This window comes from Ailuropoda melanoleuca, chromosome 13 (genome assembly GCF_002007445.2).
Source record: "Ailuropoda melanoleuca isolate Jingjing chromosome 13, ASM200744v2, whole genome shotgun sequence".
Lineage (NCBI taxonomy): Eukaryota > Metazoa > Chordata > Mammalia > Carnivora > Ursidae > Ailuropoda > Ailuropoda melanoleuca.
The window spans coordinates 22,951,401-22,977,342 of NC_048230.1; the positions used below are offsets into that span (position 1 = coordinate 22,951,401).

General features: G+C 51.4%; 2 protein-coding genes across 2 annotated transcripts; both read right to left on the reverse strand.

The window, feature by feature from the left end:
- Positions 1-7,360: 7,360 nt before the first annotated feature.
- Positions 7,361-17,221, reverse strand: TBX21 (T-box transcription factor 21). Its single transcript, XM_011221842.3, has 6 exons — positions 16,719-17,221; positions 10,333-10,487; positions 9,859-9,980; positions 9,145-9,303; positions 8,944-9,005; positions 7,361-8,704 (listed from the first exon to the last, which is right to left on the reverse strand). The coding sequence occupies exons 1-6, from the start codon at positions 17,219-17,221 to the stop codon at positions 8,086-8,088; spliced, it is 1,620 nt and encodes a 539-aa protein (XP_011220144.2). The 3' UTR covers positions 7,361-8,085.
- A 15-nt stretch (positions 17,222-17,236) lies between these two features.
- On the reverse strand, positions 17,237-25,942 carry LOC117795578 (T-box transcription factor TBX21; the record flags this gene model as incomplete). Its single annotated transcript, XM_034640674.1, has 5 exons — positions 17,237-17,399; positions 17,539-17,697; positions 18,253-18,374; positions 18,727-18,881; positions 25,740-25,942. Coding segments are annotated over 5 exons (705 nt in total), but the record flags the coding sequence as incomplete, so codon positions are not given.

Below are 25,942 nucleotides of genomic sequence, written 5' to 3' on the forward strand. Positions count from 1 at the left end.
ATCCGATTAAGCAAGATGGACAGCAACCTAAAACGTAGCTACACCTGAAAGGCCTACAAACAGGACTAACAATAGGTGAGCTGATTTACCCCCAAATAACTCATAAGAGGCTCAGGACTTGGGAGTATCAGGCACAGAGGCAGGTGGAGTTGAAGCATGGTGCTGGAAATTGGTGGGTTGGCTAAAAGTCTGAAATTATGGATATTGAGGTGCCCATGGCTTCTTTCTACCCTGAGCAGGCACATATATCCTAAAAGAACAGTGTTATTCTCTGAAGAAAATGAGAGCAGACATGGGACTCGGATACGCCAAAGACAGTGGCTGAGAAAGACGAGTCAAAGAGGAAAGCAGAAAGTTTGTAAAAGGAAAAACTGGACCCCCAATTTCTTTTTTCATATCCCATTTTGGAATGCTGTCAGCCAGGGAAAAATTTGAAAGGAGAACTTAGGAGAACTGAATAATATCTTAGGAGAAAAGACTTCTCTACAGTCCTCCCAGGTTTCATTGTGAGGGCCCCAACCTATTAGCCAGCTCCCAGTAGTGCGGCAATCTATGTTTAACAACCAGCAATCTGGGAGGAAGCGGGCCCTCACTTCTTGCATTTGCTGATGTGCATTGAAATGTCCATGGGCAATTTCAGTCTACCAACATGATGTCACTGAATGCAGAATTGGGGGATAGATGCACATTTAGCTTTTGCAAGCTGGTGTAAGCCAGCTCCAGCACACCATTGACTGTTCCCCCATCTGATCATCGTTTTGTGTCACCTGAAGTGAAGCTCACTGGTTGATTAATCCCTCCCCCCAAATACACACACGAGCTTTTGTGCAAGCTCTAGTGCCTTGTTCTTTTTACAATTATTTATTATTATTTATATTATTATGTTTTGTTCTGAAACATGAACAGTCAAAGATACCAAATATTTGAGCAAAACCTCCAATATGAAAGAGTCTAAACAAGCAGAAAAACAGAACTTGAAAAACAGAGATACTGCAAGAAGCAAAAGAAAAACTCCCTCTTCCAGGGAATATACTTAGAGATATGAGAAGATCTTTCATCCATAAAACAAGTATAAAAACATTTGGAGAACAAGAAAGAATTCTTAGAATTGAAAACAAGATAAGAGAAATTTAAAAGTCAATAACAGAATCAGAAGATAAAGAGTAAAAACTCTCTAAAAAATAATAACAGAGAAAAAAATTTAAGTTAGGAAATAAAATTAGAGAATTATCAAAAGATATCCACCATGTGATTAAAAAGAGTTGAGGGAAGGGGTGCCTGACTAGCTCAGTTGGTAGAGCATGCAATTCTTTTTTTTCTTTTTTTAAAGATTTTATTTATTTATGTGACAGAGAGACAGCCAGCGAGAGAGGGAACACAGCAGGGGAGTGGGAGAGGAAGAAGCAGGCTCCCAGCGGAGGAGCCCGATATGGGACTCAATCACGGAACACCGGGATCATGCCCTGAGCCGAAGGCAGACGCTTAAGGACTGCGCTACCCAGGCGCACCAGAGCATGCAATTCTTAATCTCAGTGTCATGAGCTCAAGCCCCAAGTTGGGCATAGAGCTTACTTAAAAAAAAAAAAGTTACGGAAAAAAAGAATGGATAAAAGGGAAACTTTCTATGAATGAAGAACAGCGTCTCTGAATTGATAGGTTTCATTCAGTGCTCCAGAATAATAGATGGGGGAAAGTACTTTAGACCAAGTCATATAATCTAGAATGTTCAAAACACTGGAGTTAAGGAGAGGATCCAAAAACGTAACACAAAGAACCACTAATCAAAATGACATCAGACTTTTTAAGAGCAATACTGAAAACTAAAATGGAGAAATGGACAAAGCAGAAATGCCTTGAAAATTCCAAGAAAAAAATGATTTCCAACCAAAGCTTTTATACCCAGTCAAGCTGTCATTCAGATGTGCAAGTGAAATATAGACATTTTTGGACATGTTAAAAGCTCAGAATTTTTATCTCCTGTGTACCAGAAAGCTCCTTCAGAAAAATAAAAGAACAAATAAAAAGACATGTGATCCAGGATACAGGAGATCCAACACAAGAGAGACATGAAGGGAATTCCCAGATTGATGGTGAAGGAAAAATCCTAGGCTAATGGCTCGACAGTACATGCCACTGCTATCATCAGCAGGAAAATCATTTCCCCTCTCCTTTTATATGTGCTGGCCTTGACCAATAGAATGTAGTGGGAGTGATGCAGTTTCAGTTCCAGACCTACCCTTTGGAGGCCTGGAAGCTTCTGTCTCATTCTTTTGGAGCCCTGAGCCAAGAAGTTTGACTACATTGCTGGAGGCCAAAGTCCAGCCATAATTTGGCGTTCTCCATCTGTTGAATCAGAGGCAACATCTGTAAAGGACAGTTTCCCCAAGTTAGTCTTACAAGACTTCCATGGGTTCAAAATCAAATGTGACCTTACAAAGACCACCAAGTGTGCAAGAAGGCAAATCCACTATGAGTGATAATCAGAAGAATCAACGTATTTAGAGAACGCTCCTATCACACCCTCCACAAACACTCTCCAGTAGTATCTGGAATTGTCGAATACAAATACAGAACGGCTGTGTGTAGAATGTTTACAGAAATAAAGAATGCAGTTATAAGGGAAAACATGCAACAGGAAATCATCAGGATTACATAATTTGAAAAAAGATAGAACTCACAGAAATGCAAAGCATGGGGCACCTGGCTGGCTCAGTCAGAAGAGCATGCAACTCTTGATCTCAGGGTTGTGAGTTTGAGCCCCACGTTGAGTGTAGAGATTACTTAAAAATACTAGAATTTAAAAAACTAAAAAAAAAAATGCAAAGCATAACATTAAAAAAACTTAATGGAAATGTAGCATATGACTATGGAAAATACCTTGTAAACTGTGAAGAGAAATTTCAATGAGTGGGCTAATCAGCATATTAGATATTGTTGAAAGTAGAATTAAACTAAGAGATATATGAGGAATTTATATAGAATGCAGCAAAGAGAAACAAGGAGAAAAAATGTAAGAGAGTTGTGAGACATGCATAATAATACATTGAGAATGTCTGATACCCATCTGATTGGAGCCCCAAAGGGTGAAATTGGAGAGGATGGGAAGAAGTAATGTTTAACGAAATAATGATTGGGAAATTTCAGAATGAATGAAAACCATGAATACACAGATTCAGGAAGTAAAATGTATCCCCAATATGATCAAGAAAAATAAATTCTTACCTTGTCACATCATAGCAATTCTGTTGCACATCAAATATAACTAGAGGATCTGGAAAGCAGAAAGAAAGGGACAGATAACCTACAAAAGAATGGTAATTAGAGTAGCAGCAGATTTCACAACAGAAGCCAAAAGATGGTGGAATAGTGTCTATAAAATAAGAAAAAATTACTATCTGCTTAAAATCGTTTACTCAGCAAAATACTATCCAATAACGAGGGGGAAAATAATAATTTTTGTAAGAAATAAGCTTATGAAGAAATTACAAAGAGGCCATCTCTATAAGAAGTTATAAAGGATTTAGTTTAAGAAGTAGGAAAGTGGGGGCACCTGGGTGGCACAGCGGGTAAGCGTCTGCCTTCGGCTCAGGGCGTGATCCTGGTATTCTGGGATCGAGCCCCACATCAGGCTCCTCTGCTATGAGCCTGCGTCTTCCTCTCCCGCTCCCCCTGCTTGTGTTCCCTCTCTCGCTGGCTGTCTCTATCTCTGTCAAATAAATAAATAAAATCTTAAAAAAAAAAAAAAAAGAAGTAGGAAAGTGGTTCCAGAAAAACAAAGAGGTAGAAATGCAAAAAGGAATAATGAAGAAACAGAATGGTGACATAAAGTTAAACCCAAGCAACTACTGTATTAACAAAGTAATACAGGAGTATAATCTGTGGGGATCAAAAAAGAACTGAAGGGGTGCCTGGCTGGCTCAGTCAGTAGAGCATGCAACTGTTGATGTCAGGGTTGTGAGTTTGGGCCCCATGATGGCACTCAATTTACTTAAAAAAATATATATATATAGAGAGAGAGAGAGAGAGAGAGAACTGAAATGTTCAAAATCAGTAAATTAAGAGAGAAAACAATAGTAAGTCAGGAGAGGGAAGATAAGAGCTAATCTAAAATTGTTTTATTGACCAGAAGGTAAGGCAAAATATCATTCGACATTAAGATTTTGTTAGGTTAAAAGTACATATTAAGATGTACCGAGTAACCACTAAAATAATAGAAATAAATTACAGAAATGCCAAACCAACATAAGGGGAAAGTGGAATAAATAAGGGGGAAATTAGCCCCCAAAAGGCAAGAAACTGGTACCTGAAGTTCTGGCCAGCGCGATAAAGTAAGAAGAAGAAATTAGAAGCACACTGATTAGAAAGGAAGAGATAAAACTGTCATTATTTGAAATAATCTGATTGGCCATAAAGAAAATGATGAATTTATAGCAAATCTCTAAAAAATAATAATGGTTTTAGCAAGATGGCTGCGCCTCATGATCAGCATATAAAAAATCAGTCACAATAAACAATTGAGGGGTGCCTGTCCAGCTCTGTCAATAGAGCATATGACTCTTGAACTTGGGGTGGTGCATTGGAGCCCTATGTTGGGTGTAGAGATCACTTTTAAGAAATTTAGAAAACATGCATTTTTAAAAGATACCCTTTATAGAGAAAAACACCTTACTACTTAAGAATAAATATAATAAGGGGGGCCTGGGTAGCACAGTCGTTAAGCGTCTGCCTTCGGCTCAGGGCGTGATCTTGGCGTTCTGGGATCGAGCCCCACATCAGGCTCCTCTGCTGAGAGCCTGCTTCTTCCTCTCCCACTCCCCCTGCTGTGTTCCCTCTCTCGCTGGCTGTCTCTATCTCTGTCGAATAAATAAATAAATACATACATAAATAAATAATCTTAAAAATAAATATAATAAAAGACATACAAGATCTGTCCATATAAATTGTAAAACTTCACTGAAGGACCTTAAGAATGACCTAAATAAATAAGGAAATACCCCATGTTCATGCATAGAAAGATAATATAAAGTTATATTTTAGTACTTTGTATTTTACCTTTTCAGTAAATGGTACATTTAATAGTAAATAAATAACAGTCATAAACCTTTATGAGTCAAATAACAAAGCATATAAAACATATGTCCCCACACTTCTGGAAAAAGTAAAGTGTATAAAGACCACTCCCTTCACTTACATGTAATGAAGCAAACAAAACCCATTTAAAAACAGTGGGGGATGGGGCGTCTAGCCGGCTCAGGCAGAAGAGCATGGAACTCTTGATCTCAGGGTAATGAGTTCAAGCCCTACATTGGGTGTTGGGTGTAGAGATTACTAAAAATAAATGAATAAATCGGGGCACCTGGGTGGCGCAGTCGTTAAGCGTCTGCCTTTGGCTCAGGGCGTGATCCCGGTGTTGTGGGATCGAGCCCCACATCAGGCTCCTCCGCTGGGAGCCTGCTTCTTCCTCTCCCACTCCCCCTGCTGTGTTACTTCTCTCACTGGCTGTCTCTCTGTCAAATAAATAAATAAAATCTTTAAAAATAAATAAATAAATGAATAAATAAACAAACATAAAAAATAAAAATGAAAACAGTGGGGGAAAAGAGTACTGTGATTACCGACGACAGTTTCCAAAAAGGGAAGTAGGGCCAATTTAATACCAATACTTAGTAAGTCCAGGGGTGGGGCCGGGAAGGAGTATCTGTACCCACAGAGTGCAGTATGACACAACTCCTAACGTCATTTACAAAATTATGAGCTTCCAAATCCAAGGAGGATGGAACCAATTATGTCTTCTTATCTTTTGCTTCTTCTGACTAGAAGGTGATGAAAATGGCCTCTGGATAGAGACCAAGAAAGGAGGGGATGTGAACTGTGATAGAAATGAAGTTTTCCAAGCTCCAGCAGAAGAGAGAGGACACCCCAGGGCCCAGGATGACCCCCCCATTGGAATGGGGGATGCCCTGAACTGGGGTGAGGCAAACGGAGTCATTCCAACCTCTGAACGGTTCCCATAAGCTCCTTTCTTAACCTTAGAGCGCTCTTTCAAGAAATAGCTTTTAATCGTGGAACACAAACCAAAAAAACCCAACTTATCTCGAGTTCTGCGATCCCTTTGTTCATTTGAGAGTTTTTCAGTTTCTGACGGTTTGCTTGATGAGGTTTTCTATTTTTGTATTATTAAATTCTGTAAACTAAAATTCAGTAGTTTTTATTAAGAAAAAGCATTTCAGGGGAGCCTGTCTGGCTCAGTCAGGGCAGCATGCAACTCTTGATTTCGGGGTTGTGAGTTCGAACCCCACACTGGGTGTAAAGATTACTTAAAAATAAAATCTTTCTTAAAAAAAGCATTTTCCGTATGATTCCAATGTTATAAAAACATATTTCTGTCTATCTATTTAACCCATTTAACATTTAAGGATAGTGATGGGTGGTAAAATTTGGGAAAATTTACTGCTGTCTTTCCACTTTTCTGCCTTGCTTACATTCTTTAAAAGAAACAGGTGTCGGGGCGCCTGGGTGGCACAGCGGTTGAGCGTCTGCCTTCAGCTCAGGGCGTGATCCCGGTGTTCTGGGATCCAGCCCCACATCAGGCTCCTCTGCTGTGAGCCTGCTTCTTCCTCTCCCACTCCCCCTGCTTGTGTTCCCTCTCTCGCTGGCTGTCTCTATCTCTGTCGAATAAATAAATAAAATCTTAAAAAAAAAAAAGGAATTAAAAAAAAAAGAAACAGGTGTCATTTTACAAACATCATTTAGTATGTGTGTAAAGAGAGAGAAAAACAGAGCTGGAGAATTACAACAACAGTAACGTACAGTTTGGGTGCTTACTGTTTACCAGGCGCTGTTCAAAGCCCTTTACAGATGCTAGTGTGAATCATATGAAATTGCCAGTATTTGGCTGTTCTTGCCTGACGAAAACAGCAATTTCATGGGATTCTACTTACATTTCCTCCTTTCATCTTTGACCATCCCTAAGATGAAGACGGAGAACCAGAGCTACTAGAAACGCAGAGAGAAATCAAGGCTGTTCCTCTGTGCAGAGCCCCCAGCCCCACCCGGCCGGGTCCTCTGGTCTTGCCCTCCCTGCTCTCCTTCACGGTCAGGCGCTACACAGACAGAGGGACTGTTCTCTGTCCGCAGATGCCTGAAGCGGTGGAATCAAACCGTCAACCCGAGCGCCAAAGGTAGCACGTGCGGCCTCGCTTTAGCTCCGTTCGTCCCCTCCGCAAAGCTGCTCCGGATTTCTAGGAGGCTCCGGTTCTTGGGAACTTCAGCTGCTGCTGGAGAGAGAAGGTGCCCCTGGCAATTCCCAGGGGAGGCCCCATCCACGCCCTCCTCCAGGGCACCAAAGCAGGACACATTCTACAGTTTCATGTTTATTTTCAGAAAGTGATGAAGACAAAAGAAATACATCCAGACATCACTCTCTGTACAATAAATAGCCTCCCCGGTCCAAAAAGAAAAAAGAAAAAGAAACAAGCGCGCGTGCACACACACAACCACCCCCCACCCCAAGACGTTGCTTCTTGAGGTGTGCACCAACCCCCCCTTCCCAGCCCCTTCCTTGGGACCCCACTGGCTCCGAGCCGGTGGGGCCCAGGCCAGCCACCCCAAAGTCACCACAGTCTTCTTGCTGACGCTGCCGGGCCGGCTGGCATCAAATCCACGGTATCTTTATTTTCACACACACAAACAGAACTGCCCGAAGTTCATTCTACGGAGGAAGACAGCCGAGTCTCCAGAGCCCAGCCTGCCCCCCGCCCCGACCCCGACCCCACCCCACAGGAGAGAGGAAGCTCCTTTGTGTCCAAGACCTTCTTCTTTTCTCCAGCTGGGAACTCGCAGCCAGAAGCAGCACCAGGTAAATGACGGTAGTTAGGGCAAAGGAAGGGGCAGGGGACACGCCTCTCAGGTGTCGTCGTGGGCCCGAAGCAGCCAGTAAACCCCAGAATGCTTCTTGGCCCCCCTCTTCCTCAACCAACTACAAAAGGAGAAGGGACAGAGGGAGCTGGGGCCCCCCAGTCCCGAGTCGCAGGTCTGTGTTGCTTGGTGTCCTCCAACCTGATGACACTCTGTCGTGTCATCTGCTCAATTGGGAAAATAGCTATAAAACTGGCCTTCGCTTTCCTTATCAAAAGGAGAAGGGGCCCCAGCAGGGGAGGAGCTGTCGCCACTGGAAGGATAAGGGGACACACGCCTCCTTTTAGAGTCTCCTTCACCCAGTCCCGAGTCACTGGACTCTGGCCGGATCGGGGTGATCTCAGTCCACACCGAAGTGGAGCCCTGGTCCTCTGGCCCCCGTCCCTCTGAAGCTCCAGGACCAGGTTCCATGGGCAGAGTCCGCATGGGGCGGAACCAGCTGCCTGGGCCCATCTTGGGAGGGTACTGGGGGGCCATCGGCCAGCCAGCTCCAGGTGCCAGGACGTCCTGGCCTCGGTAGTAGGACATGGTGGGTCCGGGGGCGGAGGGCAGGAATGCAGGCTTCATGCTGACTGCTCGGAACTCGGCCTCATAGCTGTGGTCCCGGGGGGCCCCCAACCAATAAGGCTGGGAAGCCACATCCTTGGCCTGCCCAGGAAGGTCGGGGTAGAAACGGCTGGGAACGGGATACTGGTTGGGTAGGAGAGGAGAGTAGTGGTCTCCCCCAAGCAACTGACAGTTGGGTCCAGGCGGGGAGGGCACGCTGGCATCAACAGATGCATACATCCTTAAAAAAAAAAAAAGCAAGAAAACAGGGGTCACGAACAAAACGGGTCACCTGTGAGCCTGCGTGTTGCACGCCCCTCCCTGGACCCTCTTTCCCTGGCCTCGCCACCCTCCAAGCATCCATCCCACCTCTTCCCACCCCCAGGGGCAGAAAGGAGACATGTTGGGCGCACGTTTGAAGTCAAGTCTCGGGAGGAACCAAGAGGAGGTCCTTGATGAATGGAACCCAGCGGCACTTACGACTCAAAGTTCTCCCGGAATCCTTTGGCAAAGGGGTTATTATCAATTTTCAGCTGAGTAATCTAGAGAGAGAGGGGAAATAGAGGCACCTGAGTCCTGAGTCGGGGGCTAGGGAACTTCTGAATTTCCCACCGAGGAAGACCGTGGGCTCCACTCTCCCCCTCCTGCCCCTTGCAGCTCAGGCCGGCTCTCGGCCCTCACCTCCGCGTTCTGGTAGGCGGTCACGGCGATGAACTGGGTCTCTTGGAAGGTGAAGATGTGCGTGTTGGAAGCGTTGCAGGCCGCCTCCGGCTCCCCGTCGTTCACCTCGACAATGTGCAGCCGAGGCTGGTACTTATGGAGTGACTGGAGCACGATCATCTAAGAGAGAACCGGATGCTTGCGGGGGTCGAAGGGACCTCTATCCCCACCGTGGCTGGCCCGATAGCCCAGCTAGAAAGGGACCCTGAGGCCACCGTGTCCACTGCCCTGCCCTGCTACCGTGCAACTTCCCCCAGGCCCCCTAGCTCCAGTCCCCAGCCTCTCCAGGGCACCAGCTCTGCCCTCTTGCCCCATCTCCTACCCCCCAGATGTGCATTGTGACCAAGGGATGAGCACAAGCAACCCTTTTCAGGGATGGGGCTCTGTTAACAGTATTGCTCAACTCAGAGAGACTCTGCGTCCATCCCGGGGGCCACTGGCACCAATTCCATGCCCAGCACGGTGCACAGGTGATGGCAGCCTGGGGTCTGGCGAAGAAACCCCCAGGGCTGGCTTGGCCCGTGTCCTCCTGAATGTGACCCCACCCCTGTCCCTGAGATTTAGCTTCCTCCCACCTCATCCTCCCCCCTCCCCAGGCATGTGGAAAAGGATGAGCCAGAGACTTTTACAGAACAGAATCAACCAGAAGGGGTGGAGGATGGCAAGGAGTCCCACCTGGGTCACATTGTTAGACGCCCCTTTGTTGTTTGTGAGCTTTAGTTTCCCAAATGACACTTCCTGGCGCATCCAGTGAGCTCCAGTATTGGGGGAATCTGGGTGAACGTAGAGGCGGTTTCCTGCGGACAGTTAACCTCTTTGGCACACAGCCCCCGGGGACCAGACCCCAGGCGAAGTGGGGCTTCTTTGCCTCTTCTGAGGCTGATGTCAAAAAGGCTGCAGGGGGAGGCCAGATGGGGCAGGACAAGGGGAGATGTGGGCAGAGGACTGAGCAGAGGACAGGCTAACGTGGAATAGAGAAGAGAGGACAAACAGAATGGGAGTGAGAAGTGGGAGGGGATAAGGGTGGGATGGGGAATTAAATCTCAGGTGTAGGGGGGCAAGGGCTTGGGGGGGGTTCCTCCTGGATCCACCAGGGGGCGCCCAGTCTCGGAGAAAAAGAGTGCCCACCGCTACCCAGGGCGCTCCTACCTGGCATGCTGCCCTCAGCCTTTCCGCACTGCACCCACTTGCCGCTCTGATACCGCCAGTGGTGCTGGTCCACCAAGACCACGTCCACGAACATCCGGTAATGGCTGGTGGGCTCCAGCCCCGCCACAGTAAATGACAAGAATGGGAACATCCGCCTGGGGAGAGCAGAGAGACCCACCGACATCCGTCAGCCCCCAGCCTCGCAGACGGCCACCCCTGCACAAAGGCTTTGGGTGGTGGGCTGGAGTCAGCTTCCATCCCGCCAGAGAACCGACTGGAAATGACCAGGAAGTGTGCCAGCCAGTTGTTACATACCCCCATAGTTCAAAATTAAATTATATAAACTTACAATTAAATACATTGCATCATAAGCCAAGGTCATAAATACTCAAAAATCACCACTTCTCAGTTCGTTTACTGCATTTCACTGTTATCTCTGCTCTTGAAGTGACTTACATCTCTTGCTCCTGCAGGACGGAAATACTAGACAGCTGCACGACTGCCCAGCTCTTCCCGACTCTGCAGTCAGTGAGGCTGTGTGCGCAGCTCGAAATCGGCCGTCAGGGAGCATTTACACCACGGAAGTCAGCCAACACTATGAATCGGGGCTTTTTCAATGTTTTTCTTTCAGAGCATCTGTTGCTAGACATTAACTGTGTGCCACTGTCTCTAACCTTAGTTTGCTTCCTAGTGGGGAGCAAAGCCACCAGCCAGCCCCCCACAGCCACTTCCCAGGAGGCCTCATGCCTCAGTCCCCCAAGCCCTGGTGTGGTTTCAGGCCCCGAACCATCCTCTCCACTGCGGCCCTCACGGTTCCAACACGCTCCCAGCCGTACGCCGCCCAGGCTCTCCCTGCCCCATTCTCCTGGGCCTGATGTCTGTAGTATGGCCCTGCCCCAGGCCCTGAGCCTTCAGAGAAGTACCTAAAATCCCAGATGGAACTTTCCATCCACCCAAAAAAGAACTCTATTAAGCACAACCCTCACACTCGAAGTCCTGTTTCCCGGGAAAAGTGGAGGAGTTGATGTTGGGATGCTGCATTCTCTTCCACTGTGCTGGAGTAACGAGTCAGAGAAAGAAGCACTGCCACACCACAACCATCTCTGCCATTTCCACCATAGCCACCCCCACTGGCCCCATCATCACAACCACCCCCTCCACCAACACCCCCATCAGCACCATCACTACGACCGCCATCACCACCCCCACAGGCCCCATCACCACCACCTCCACCAACACCCCCATCACCACCATCACTATGACCACCGTCTCCACCGTCACCACCACCTCCACCACCATCACTTACAACCACACCTCTGCCATCACTGTCCCCATCACCAAACCATCTACTCCATTATCACCATCACTACGATGATCCCCTCCACCATTACTACCACTACTACAACCACCATCTCTACTAGCACCAGTCCCATCAACAAGTCCAATGGCCAAGCTTTTCTCTTCTAACCCAAGCAAGAAGAGCAGAATTTTCAGGATGGCAGAATCAAACCCTCATCAGAACGACTTTGCATTCCCACACCTCTCTCCCCTCCTCCTACGACAAGTCATGCCGGATGGGCAGAAAGACACCAGTCCATGAGTCAGGAAACCTGGAGGAGGGAGAGTTCCAGAAGCCTGGGGTGCAACACTTTTGGGTGCACCCTAGTCCCCAGAAGATCCCAGAGCAACACCCTTAATAATCTTGGGAAGGTCTCCCCACATTCCTGTCTTCTTCAGACTCTCCTATGCTGAGGGGGGAAAAAAAGAGAGAGACTTACTGGCCCTATCCCCTGGAATAAGTAATCCCCCAACCAAGCCTCAGTTTCTTCACCCACAAATGGAGACAATAACTCCTATCCATTTTTCCTCTGAGAGCTGTGAAGAAGTTTGAAAGATGTGAAACTCAGCTCATCCGGTCCCTCCTCCACCCCATCCTTTCACAGCCCAGAGCGAGCAAAGCCTGCTGGCCCCCCGGAAGGACCCCAAGCAAGAGTCTGGATCTCTAGCCCCAGGCTCCAGTCCCAGGGGGCTCAGCAGGCCAGCTGACATGAGAAACCAAAGGTTAGGGATGAGATCTTGAACAACGAAGGCGGAGACAATATTTTCATCCCATCCCTACCCACCAGCTCATTGTATGACAGCGGTCAGGTTTGCCCTCGTTTTCTGGACTATAACCGGTTCCTATCCAAACTTGTAGGACTGAAGGAAGAGAAGGACTATATTCATTGGGCCTCGACTTAGCAGCTGCCAGTTCACCTGAAATGTAAAATGTTATTTCCAATTTTACACTTGAAGAAACCAAAGGTCGGAGAGCCTAGCGGACGGCTCTTTGGTGAGAGAGCAGAGTTGGGGGTCTCCCAGGTTGTGCGTCCATCCCTCCACCTTGCTTATCTCTGCTGAAGGGAAATGAAGGAGACTCCGGAAGAGGATGGGGGAAAGGGAGACGAGAAGGGAGGTCTCATTTCACCCTAAAAGTCTAGAATCTCCACCAGCTGGAATCCCAAAATAGCCCCTGATTTACATGACACTTTGCTGGGAAGGAACGGGGTCAGGTGCCAACCTAAGCTCTCTCCAAAAGGACCACTCACCGTTCTGCCCTCAGACGACAGGGCCCACGACTCTAAAGTCCTCGGCTGCTGCTCAGGGCTTGAAATGATTCGCAGGGCCCTCCCCCCCAACCCCCANGTTATCTTAATTATAATAATCAACTAATCACACCCAGAAAAGTGGGGATTGCCAGCAATGAATGCACACCCACACACCCACACGCACAGACACCCGCCTCTCTCTTCCTCTGCTGAGAATGTCTACCATCAACTGTTCTATGCACACCAACACATTCCCAGTACACACAGTGCCACACAGAAACACAGCCCAAATCTGGGGTGGGCACGCGAAACTCCACAAATACACAAACTTGAACTCCAGCCCTTCCCCCTGGCCAGTCCAACATTTTATCTCACTTTCCCCTCCCCGCCGCATCCGAGCTGCCCGGGTCAGTCTCTGGCCCTGGGAAATGCCCCCCAGGCCCCCCGCCGCACCCTGTTGCTGTCTGTGGAGGAGAGAGTGACTGTATCACTTGTCCATACTGAGGGATGGGTCTAGGGTGGGTGGGAGAGGAAGGATCTGGGAGGGAGTGAGTCAGCCCAAGGCAAAAGGCCGTGGGGCTGTGGGTGGGCCTGGACTGGAAGGATTTTTCAAAAAGGAAGAAGGCCGTGGGTGATGTGGTGGTGACTGGCAGGTCACTGGAGCCCACGGAGGGACAGGCCAGCCCTCCACACAGGAGAGAAGGGTGCTGTTCTCTGAGCCCAAGCCTTGCTCTTCAGAAGCCAGTAGTGGAAGGAAATGGCCGCCAAGTTCCCAGATCACTGGAGCCCAAGCTCAGGGACCCAGGCGGTGGGGCTGGTGGGACTGAATTGGGGGCAGTGTGTTCTCTGTCCCCCCACCCCACCATGGGGCATCAAAGAAAATGATGAGGGGCCACTGCCCCCTTCCAATGGGGACCGCACAGTGTACGACCCAAGCAGTCCCTCGGGATGGACGGAAAGTGAGAGGATTATCACACACACACACGGGCCTGCGAGCACACGCAATTACGAAATGATCAGGGAAATTTGGTGATATTTTTGAATTTCTTCTCAGGTATTTTAATGCTGTTGTGTTTACTTTTAAAAAGCCATTTTTAGGGGTGCCTGGGTGGCTCAGTCGTTAAGCCTCTGCCTTCTGCTCAGGTCATGATCTCAGGGTCCTGGGATCGAGCCCCGCATCGGGCTCCTCTGCTGGGAGCCTGCTTCTCCCTCTCCCACTCCCCCTGCTTGTGTTCTCTCTCTCACTGTCTCTCTCTGTCAAATAAATAAATAAAATGTCTAAAAAAAAGCCATTTTTAGGGGCGCCTGGGTGGCTCTGTCAGTTGAGCGTCCAACTCTTGATTTTGGCTCAGGTCATGATCTCGGAGTCATGAGATGGAGCCCAGCATCAAGCTCCGTGCTGGGTGTGGAGCCTGCTTAGGATTCTCTCTCTCTCCCCCTCCCCGCAATAAATAAATAAATAAATAAATAAATAAATAAATAAATAAATTTTTAAAAAGCCAAATTTAAACGTGCATAGAGAAATTTTAAGGATGAGAGAATATAGTGCCTAGATTTACTTACTAAATACTTAACGCCATCACTAACATAATTGCAGACTAGGGGCTGGGAGGCGGAAGCGAGGTGATGATAAAGAAGAAACAAGACTGGACCAGCGGTAACAAGTGTTGTAACTGGGTGATGGATAGGTGAAGGTTTTTCCTGTACTTTCGTATATATTGGAATTTTTCATAATTAAAGAAAGTAGGTTTATGGATCTAAAAGGTAGACAACAAGACTTGTCAAGAGAGAATTATTCAGCAAGAACATAAAGGGAAGAAGGAAGCCACAGGGGTAGTGACAGTAACCACGCAGGGATGCATCCCCTGAGACACCCCCTTCCCAGCCTTCAGGCAGCCCACAGCCAGCCCTGCACCCACCGGCTCCAATGCTGGCCGATGCTCTGTCCACCCCGCCCCTCGAGACTGGAAGGACAGGGGCCTGGCAGCAGGTGGCAGGGAGACCTGGGCCAGGCCCCAGGGTGGGAGGGCTTCCTGCCCATCCAAGAGTAGAGGCCCAAGTTCAGGTCTGCTGTGCGGCCAAGGGCAAGCCACCAGACGTCCCCTAGCTGTGAATGGGGAGACCTCTTGGCCTACGTAGCATGCAGTGAAAGAATGGAAGTGAAAGCACTCTGAACGCATCAAGGCCTTTGGACAGTGTAGGTGGCTGTTTTTCCTCCCGGCAGAGACGGGCTGGAGAAAGAAACCCAGGCAGATACCATCTGGGTTCGGGTGCCCGTTCTGCCAGCGACAGGTGGGCTGTGTAACCTCAGAAGAGTCTCTTCCTGTCTCTGAGCCCATTTCCCTGTCTGTGCAGGAAGGGGCCTGGATAGGATCTTCTGGGTCCCCTGTCCAGACTTGACAGGACTAGAAGCCTGGGCTGTGCCTGGGAGCACTCAGAGGGGACTGGGGTTGGGGGATGAAGAGAGGAATTCTCAGAAAGCTTAGGGGATAAAGGCCACACCTTAAAAGAAAATGCCAACTTTCCTGGGCTCATCCCAGAGAAGGAAGAACAGCTCAGCAACTTGAAGCTTTTTGTAAGTGGACAGGTCCCTCAATCCCAGGCTACCCCACAGAAATCACTGGAAAGGAAGAATGTCCTAGCAATGCCTAGATTGAATGCCAACCCCCCCGCCCCGGGCCAGCATGGCCTCTCTCCTCCCCCCTCCCCAGGCCCGACACTGGGTATCTGCCCTTCGACACCTCCCGGCTGTCCTGATGACACAGCCCCTCCACACAGAGGTCCTCCCTCGTCCCCAGCCGGAGCAGCTCCCCACAAGGAAGGATGGGGGCACACTCTCACATGCCAGACCCAGGCAGGGCCCACTCAGCACTGCTTACTAAACAAATACCAGGGGCAAGTTTCTCTTCCTTTCCCCACGCAGGAGGCTCTCTCCGGAAGCAGCACCCTCGGCTCAGGGGACCCTGAGCCATGGAGCCATGGGTGCCCCAGGCTGAATCTTACAGATACTGGAAAGTATCTGGCCAGGGATGAGGCAGACTTTCAGGGGATAGACCTGGGAGGGAGCAGAGGGGGACTGGCTGGGGCGCTGGGACCCATAGTTAGCTTCACCTGCTCAGGCCCATGGGCATGTGTGCTCTCCAGCAGGGCCTGTGCCTGGATCTGCGCCCCCCACACACTTTACCCCCCCGCAAAACACACTCACACCAGACATACGATCTCAAAGTACAACCGGAAAGGAAACTTGGCGACTGCTACTCCATGTCACCAAATCCCAGGCTTACCCACCTCCCAAAACTGACCTGTGCACAACAGCAGCGAAATGACTAGGAGAGGTGGGCGGGGGAGGGGGGTAGGAGAGGTTGGGGGGGGTTGCACTGGGTTATTGTTGGGGGCACCTAGACCCTGCCCTCTCCTCCATTTCCCCACGCAGAGGGGCTAAGAGGGGTCCTGCCCTACCAAATCCAAAACACAGTCCCCCTCTGCCCCCTGAGACCCCCATTGCGGTAGAGAGTGGGGCAAGGGCACAACCCAATTCTGGGTGAAACCACAGGTACCCTCCCCCTAAACCACGATGACTTCTCATTGCACCCACTCTGAATTCCGCCTGTTGGTGGTGATGTCCTGGGAGAAAACAACCGCCAGAACTTTCTTGTCCTCGCTACAACTCCGTCCCCGCGTCCCCCAAAGCCTTAGCCAAACCGTGAGGGGCGCGGAGACACTAGCAAAGTCTAGGCAGGAGAGAAAAACCACGTCTGAGGCCCCCAGCCGCCCGCCCAGCCGGCGCGTCTCACTCACCGGCCCTGCTTCGTGATGATCATCTCGGTCTGGTGCTGGTTGAACTTGGACCACAACAGGTGGTTGTTGAGCGCGACTCTCAGCTTCCCGGACACCTCCAGCCCCGCCGGCAGCGCGTAGTCCTCGCGCGGCCCCGGGTAGAGTCCCGAGCGCGGGTCCGGGGCCGCGTAGCCGTCCACGGGCTGGTAGCCCTCGGCGCCGGCTGTCGGCGGGAAGGGCTCGCCCACCCCGGGGAAGCCGGCGGCCTGGGGCCGGGGCGGGTAGGCGTAGGCTCCGAGGAAGCGGCCGGGCGGAGCGGGCACTAGGGCGCCGCCGGCGTAGGGCGCCCCCAGGCTGGCGCCCCCGCGACGGTCGGCCGCGTCCTGGGCGCCGGGCTCCGGGTAGAAGTAGCGGTTCTGCGGGTCGGCGCCAGGCGCCCGGCCCTNGGTCACCTGTGAGCCTGCGTGTTGCACGCCCCTCCCTGGACCCTCTTTCCCTGGCCTCGCCACCCTCCAAGCATCCATCCCACCTCTTCCCACCCCCAGGGGCAGAAAGGAGACATGTTGGGCGCACGTTTGAAGTCAAGTCTCGGGAGGAACCAAGAGGAGGTCCTTGATGAATGGAACCCAGCGGCACTTACGACTCAAAGTTCTCCCGGAATCCTTTGGCAAAGGGGTTATTATCAATTTTCAGCTGAGTAATCTAGAGAGAGAGGGGAAATAGAGGCACCTGAGTCCTGAGTCGGGGGCTAGGGAACTTCTGAATTTCCCACCGAGGAAGACCGTGGGCTCCACTCTCCCCCTCCTGCCCCTTGCAGCTCAGGCCGGCTCTCGGCCCTCACCTCCGCGTTCTGGTAGGCGGTCACGGCGATGAACTGGGTCTCTTGGAAGGTGAAGATGTGCGTGTTGGAAGCGTTGCAGGCCGCCTCCGGCTCCCCGTCGTTCACCTCGACAATGTGCAGCCGAGGCTGGTACTTATGGAGTGACTGGAGCACGATCATCTAAGAGAGAACCGGATGCTTGCGGGGGTCGAAGGGACCTCTATCCCCACCGTGGCTGGCCCGATAGCCCAGCTAGAAAGGGACCCTGAGGCCACCGTGTCCACTGCCCTGCCCTGCTACCGTGCAACTTCCCCCAGGCCCCCTAGCTCCAGTCCCCAGCCTCTCCAGGGCACCAGCTCTGCCCTCTTGCCCCATCTCCTACCCCCCAGATGTGCATTGTGACCAAGGGATGAGCACAAGCAACCCTTTTCAGGGATGGGGCTCTGTTAACAGTATTGCTCAACTCAGAGAGACTCTGCGTCCATCCCGGGGGCCACTGGCACCAATTCCATGCCCAGCACGGTGCACAGGTGATGGCAGCCTGGGGTCTGGCGAAGAAACCCCCAGGGCTGGCTTGGCCCGTGTCCTCCTGAATGTGACCCCACCCCTGTCCCTGAGATTTAGCTTCCTCCCACCTCATCCTCCCCCCTCCCCAGGCATGTGGAAAAGGATGAGCCAGAGACTTTTACAGAACAGAATCAACCAGAAGGGGTGGAGGATGGCAAGGAGTCCCACCTGGGTCACATTGTTAGACGCCCCTTTGTTGTTTGTGAGCTTTAGTTTCCCAAATGACACTTCCTGGCGCATCCAGTGAGCTCCAGTATTGGGGGAATCTGGGTGAACGTAGAGGCGGTTTCCTGCGGACAGTTAACCTCTTTGGCACACAGCCCCCGGGGACCAGACCCCAGGCGAAGTGGGGCTTCTTTGCCTCTTCTGAGGCTGATGTCAAAAAGGCTGCAGGGGGAGGCCAGATGGGGCAGGACAAGGGGAGATGTGGGCAGAGGACTGAGCAGAGGACAGGCTAACGTGGAATAGAGAAGAGAGGACAAACAGAATGGGAGTGAGAAGTGGGAGGGGATAAGGGTGGGATGGGGAATTAAATCTCAGGTGTAGGGGGGCAAGGGCTTGGGGGGGGTTCCTCCTGGATCCACCAGGGGGCGCCCAGTCTCGGAGAAAAAGAGTGCCCACCGCTACCCAGGGCGCTCCTACCTGGCATGCTGCCCTCAGCCTTTCCGCACTGCACCCACTTGCCGCTCTGATACCGCCAGTGGTGCTGGTCCACCAAGACCACGTCCACGAACATCCGGTAATGGCTGGTGGGCTCCAGCCCCGCCACAGTAAATGACAAGAATGGGAACATCCGCCTGGGGAGAGCAGAGAGACCCACCGACATCCGTCAGCCCCCAGCCTCGCAGACGGCCACCCCTGCACAAAGGCTTTGGGTGGTGGGCTGGAGTCAGCTTCCATCCCGCCAGAGAACCGACTGGAAATGACCAGGAAGTGTGCCAGCCAGTTGTTACATACCCCCATAGTTCAAAATTAAATTATATAAACTTACAATTAAATACATTGCATCATAAGCCAAGGTCATAAATACTCAAAAATCACCACTTCTCAGTTCGTTTACTGCATTTCACTGTTATCTCTGCTCTTGAAGTGACTTACATCTCTTGCTCCTGCAGGACGGAAATACTAGACAGCTGCACGACTGCCCAGCTCTTCCCGACTCTGCAGTCAGTGAGGCTGTGTGCGCAGCTCGAAATCGGCCGTCAGGGAGCATTTACACCACGGAAGTCAGCCAACACTATGAATCGGGGCTTTTTCAATGTTTTTCTTTCAGAGCATCTGTTGCTAGACATTAACTGTGTGCCACTGTCTCTAACCTTAGTTTGCTTCCTAGTGGGGAGCAAAGCCACCAGCCAGCCCCCCACAGCCACTTCCCAGGAGGCCTCATGCCTCAGTCCCCCAAGCCCTGGTGTGGTTTCAGGCCCCGAACCATCCTCTCCACTGCGGCCCTCACGGTTCCAACACGCTCCCAGCCGTACGCCGCCCAGGCTCTCCCTGCCCCATTCTCCTGGGCCTGATGTCTGTAGTATGGCCCTGCCCCAGGCCCTGAGCCTTCAGAGAAGTACCTAAAATCCCAGATGGAACTTTCCATCCACCCAAAAAAGAACTCTATTAAGCACAACCCTCACACTCGAAGTCCTGTTTCCCGGGAAAAGTGGAGGAGTTGATGTTGGGATGCTGCATTCTCTTCCACTGTGCTGGAGTAACGAGTCAGAGAAAGAAGCACTGCCACACCACAACCATCTCTGCCATTTCCACCATAGCCACCCCCACTGGCCCCATCATCACAACCACCCCCTCCACCAACACCCCCATCAGCACCATCACTACGACCGCCATCACCACCCCCACAGGCCCCATCACCACCACCTCCACCAACACCCCCATCACCACCATCACTATGACCACCGTCTCCACCGTCACCACCACCTCCACCACCATCACTTACAACCACACCTCTGCCATCACTGTCCCCATCACCAAACCATCTACTCCATTATCACCATCACTACGATGATCCCCTCCACCATTACTACCACTACTACAACCACCATCTCTACTAGCACCAGTCCCATCAACAAGTCCAATGGCCAAGCTTTTCTCTTCTAACCCAAGCAAGAAGAGCAGAATTTTCAGGATGGCAGAATCAAACCCTCATCAGAACGACTTTGCATTCCCACACCTCTCTCCCCTCCTCCTACGACAAGTCATGCCGGATGGGCAGAAAGACACCAGTCCATGAGTCAGGAAACCTGGAGGAGGGAGAGTTCCAGAAGCCTGGGGTGCAACACTTTTGGGTGCACCCTAGTCCCCAGAAGATCCCAGAGCAACACCCTTAATAATCTTGGGAAGGTCTCCCCACATTCCTGTCTTCTTCAGACTCTCCTATGCTGAGGGGGGAAAAAAAGAGAGAGACTTACTGGCCCTATCCCCTGGAATAAGTAATCCCCCAACCAAGCCTCAGTTTCTTCACCCACAAATGGAGACAATAACTCCTATCCATTTTTCCTCTGAGAGCTGTGAAGAAGTTTGAAAGATGTGAAACTCAGCTCATCCGGTCCCTCCTCCACCCCATCCTTTCACAGCCCAGAGCGAGCAAAGCCTGCTGGCCCCCCGGAAGGACCCCAAGCAAGAGTCTGGATCTCTAGCCCCAGGCTCCAGTCCCAGGGGGCTCAGCAGGCCAGCTGACATGAGAAACCAAAGGTTAGGGATGAGATCTTGAACAACGAAGGCGGAGACAATATTTTCATCCCATCCCTACCCACCAGCTCATTGTATGACAGCGGTCAGGTTTGCCCTCGTTTTCTGGACTATAACCGGTTCCTATCCAAACTTGTAGGACTGAAGGAAGAGAAGGACTATATTCATTGGGCCTCGACTTAGCAGCTGCCAGTTCACCTGAAATGTAAAATGTTATTTCCAATTTTACACTTGAAGAAACCAAAGGTCGGAGAGCCTAGCGGACGGCTCTTTGGTGAGAGAGCAGAGTTGGGGGTCTCCCAGGTTGTGCGTCCATCCCTCCACCTTGCTTATCTCTGCTGAAGGGAAATGAAGGAGACTCCGGAAGAGGATGGGGGAAAGGGAGACGAGAAGGGAGGTCTCATTTCACCCTAAAAGTCTAGAATCTCCACCAGCTGGAATCCCAAAATAGCCCCTGATTTACATGACACTTTGCTGGGAAGGAACGGGGTCAGGTGCCAACCTAAGCTCTCTCCAAAAGGACCACTCACCGTTCTGCCCTCAGACGACAGGGCCCACGACTCTAAAGTCCTCGGCTGCTGCTCAGGGCTTGAAATGATTCGCAACCCCCACCCCCACCCCCAATCCTGAGCACCTCAGAGGCTCCAATGCACCATCATGACGTACAAAGTACAAGGAGGGAGTTTTTGTGTCAGTCGTGTTGGCAAGATGTTTTAAAACTGATCTCAAATGCTGATGAGTGTGTGGGAAAGTGGGTCCCCTCGCACACGCTTCGTGGGTATGTAAATTAGCAGCACTTTTTAGGAAGCTGTTCCAGAGTGCCTAGGACCTCCGGAAATCCAAACGGTGCTCAGGTCCTGGATCTCCTCCTCCCACCAGCCTCAGACCCAACTCAGTGGAAATCACACAGCCACTAGCCAAAGGGCCAACAGAAAGGAAAGATGTTTCCACCTGCCCCAAAAGAAATTAAGCCAGTGAGTCCAAATTAAAGCAGGCTTAAAGCCCCTCCCCTCAGCAAGAAAATAAAATTGTGTTAAAGATCTAAAAAGTTCTCGGAGTCGAGAATGTAGGGAAGGCCACAATGGCTGTGGGGCCAGTGATCGAGGATCGAGCGGCACTGAAATTGTTTTCTCCACCGCTAAATTAATACACACACACACACACACACACACACACACACACACACGCAAATTGAGCTACTTAACAACAGAGCTACCCAAAGTTATCTTAATTATAATAATCAACTAATCACACCCAGAAAAGTGGGGATTGCCAGCAATGAATGCACACCCACACACCCACACGCACAGACACCCGCCTCTCTCTTCCTCTGCTGAGAATGTCTACCATCAACTGTTCTATGCACACCAACACATTCCCAGTACACACAGTGCCACACAGAAACACAGCCCAAATCTGGGGTGGGCACGCGAAACTCCACAAATACACAAACTTGAACTCCAGCCCTTCCCCCTGGCCAGTCCAACATTTTATCTCACTTTCCCCTCCCCGCCGCATCCGAGCTGCCCGGGTCAGTCTCTGGCCCTGGGAAATGCCCCCCAGGCCCCCCGCCGCACCCTGTTGCTGTCTGTGGAGGAGAGAGTGACTGTATCACTTGTCCATACTGAGGGATGGGTCTAGGGTGGGTGGGAGAGGAAGGATCTGGGAGGGAGTGAGTCAGCCCAAGGCAAAAGGCCGTGGGGCTGTGGGTGGGCCTGGACTGGAAGGATTTTTCAAAAAGGAAGAAGGCCGTGGGTGATGTGGTGGTGACTGGCAGGTCACTGGAGCCCACGGAGGGACAGGCCAGCCCTCCACACAGGAGAGAAGGGTGCTGTTCTCTGAGCCCAAGCCTTGCTCTTCAGAAGCCAGTAGTGGAAGGAAATGGCCGCCAAGTTCCCAGATCACTGGAGCCCAAGCTCAGGGACCCAGGCGGTGGGGCTGGTGGGACTGAATTGGGGGCAGTGTGTTCTCTGTCCCCCCACCCCACCATGGGGCATCAAAGAAAATGATGAGGGGCCACTGCCCCCTTCCAATGGGGACCGCACAGTGTACGACCCAAGCAGTCCCTCGGGATGGACGGAAAGTGAGAGGATTATCACACACACACACGGGCCTGCGAGCACACGCAATTACGAAATGATCAGGGAAATTTGGTGATATTTTTGAATTTCTTCTCAGGTATTTTAATGCTGTTGTGTTTACTTTTAAAAAGCCATTTTTAGGGGTGCCTGGGTGGCTCAGTCGTTAAGCCTCTGCCTTCTGCTCAGGTCATGATCTCAGGGTCCTGGGATCGAGCCCCGCATCGGGCTCCTCTGCTGGGAGCCTGCTTCTCCCTCTCCCACTCCCCCTGCTTGTGTTCTCTCTCTCACTGTCTCTCTCTGTCAAATAAATAAATAAAATGTCTAAAAAAAAGCCATTTTTAGGGGCGCCTGGGTGGCTCTGTCAGTTGAGCGTCCAACTCTTGATTTTGGCTCAGGTCATGATCTCGGAGTCATGAGATGGAGCCCAGCATCAAGCTCCGTGCTGGGTGTGGAGCCTGCTTAGGATTCTCTCTCTCTCCCCCTCCCCGCAATAAATAAATAAATAAATAAATAAATAAATAAATAAATAAATAAATTTTTAAAAAGCCAAATTTAAACGTGCATAGAGAAATTTTAAGGATGAGAGAATATAGTGCCTAGATTTACTTACTAAATACTTAACGCCATCACTAACATAATTGCAGACTAGGGGCTGGGAGGCGGAAGCGAGGTGATGATAAAGAAGAAACAAGACTGGACCAGCGGTAACAAGTGTTGTAACTGGGTGATGGATAGGTGAAGGTTTTTCCTGTACTTTCGTATATATTGGAATTTTTCATAATTAAAGAAAGTAGGTTTATGGATCTAAAAGGTAGACAACAAGACTTGTCAAGAGAGAATTATTCAGCAAGAACATAAAGGGAAGAAGGAAGCCACAGGGGTAGTGACAGTAACCACGCAGGGATGCATCCCCTGAGACACCCCCTTCCCAGCCTTCAGGCAGCCCACAGCCAGCCCTGCACCCACCGGCTCCAATGCTGGCCGATGCTCTGTCCACCCCGCCCCTCGAGACTGGAAGGACAGGGGCCTGGCAGCAGGTGGCAGGGAGACCTGGGCCAGGCCCCAGGGTGGGAGGGCTTCCTGCCCATCCAAGAGTAGAGGCCCAAGTTCAGGTCTGCTGTGCGGCCAAGGGCAAGCCACCAGACGTCCCCTAGCTGTGAATGGGGAGACCTCTTGGCCTACGTAGCATGCAGTGAAAGAATGGAAGTGAAAGCACTCTGAACGCATCAAGGCCTTTGGACAGTGTAGGTGGCTGTTTTTCCTCCCGGCAGAGACGGGCTGGAGAAAGAAACCCAGGCAGATACCATCTGGGTTCGGGTGCCCGTTCTGCCAGCGACAGGTGGGCTGTGTAACCTCAGAAGAGTCTCTTCCTGTCTCTGAGCCCATTTCCCTGTCTGTGCAGGAAGGGGCCTGGATAGGATCTTCTGGGTCCCCTGTCCAGACTTGACAGGACTAGAAGCCTGGGCTGTGCCTGGGAGCACTCAGAGGGGACTGGGGTTGGGGGATGAAGAGAGGAATTCTCAGAAAGCTTAGGGGATAAAGGCCACACCTTAAAAGAAAATGCCAACTTTCCTGGGCTCATCCCAGAGAAGGAAGAACAGCTCAGCAACTTGAAGCTTTTTGTAAGTGGACAGGTCCCTCAATCCCAGGCTACCCCACAGAAATCACTGGAAAGGAAGAATGTCCTAGCAATGCCTAGATTGAATGCCAACCCCCCCGCCCCGGGCCAGCATGGCCTCTCTCCTCCCCCCTCCCCAGGCCCGACACTGGGTATCTGCCCTTCGACACCTCCCGGCTGTCCTGATGACACAGCCCCTCCACACAGAGGTCCTCCCTCGTCCCCAGCCGGAGCAGCTCCCCACAAGGAAGGATGGGGGCACACTCTCACATGCCAGACCCAGGCAGGGCCCACTCAGCACTGCTTACTAAACAAATACCAGGGGCAAGTTTCTCTTCCTTTCCCCACGCAGGAGGCTCTCTCCGGAAGCAGCACCCTCGGCCCCAAACTCTACCCTGCATGCCCTGGGCTCAGGGGACCCTGAGCCATGGAGCCATGGGTGCCCCAGGCTGAATCTTACAGATACTGGAAAGTATCTGGCCAGGGATGAGGCAGACTTTCAGGGGATAGACCTGGGAGGGAGCAGAGGGGGACTGGCTGGGGCGCTGGGACCCATAGTTAGCTTCACCTGCTCAGGCCCATGGGCATGTGTGCTCTCCAGCAGGGCCTGTGCCTGGATCTGCGCCCCCCACACACTTTACCCCCCCGCAAAACACACTCACACCAGACATACGATCTCAAAGTACAACCGGAAAGGAAACTTGGCGACTGCTACTCCATGTCACCAAATCCCAGGCTTACCCACCTCCCAAAACTGACCTGTGCACAACAGCAGCGAAATGACTAGGAGAGGTGGGCGGGGGAGGGGGGTAGGAGAGGTTGGGGGGGGTTGCACTGGGTTATTGTTGGGGGCACCTAGACCCTGCCCTCTCCTCCATTTCCCCACGCAGAGGGGCTAAGAGGGGTCCTGCCCTACCAAATCCAAAACACAGTCCCCCCTCTGCCCCCTGAGACCCCCATTGCGGTAGAGAGTGGGGCAAGGGCACAACCCAATTCTGGGTGAAACCACAGGTACCCTCCCCCTAAACCACGATGACTTCTCATTGCACCCACTCTGAATTCCGCCTGTTGGTGGTGATGTCCTGGGAGAAAACAACCGCCAGAACTTTCTTGTCCTCGCTACAACTCCGTCCCCGCGTCCCCCAAAGCCTTAGCCAAACCGTGAGGGGCGCGGAGACACTAGCAAAGTCTAGGCAGGAGAGAAAAACCACGTCTGAGGCCCCCAGCCGCCCGCCCAGCCGGCGCGTCTCACTCACCGGCCCTGCTTCGTGATGATCATCTCGGTCTGGTGCTGGTTGAACTTGGACCACAACAGGTGGTTGTTGAGCGCGACTCTCAGCTTCCCGGACACCTCCAGCCCCGCCGGCAGCGCGTAGTCCTCGCGCGGCCCCGGGTAGAGTCCCGAGCGCGGGTCCGGGGCCGCGTAGCCGTCCACGGGCTGGTAGCCCTCGGCGCCGGC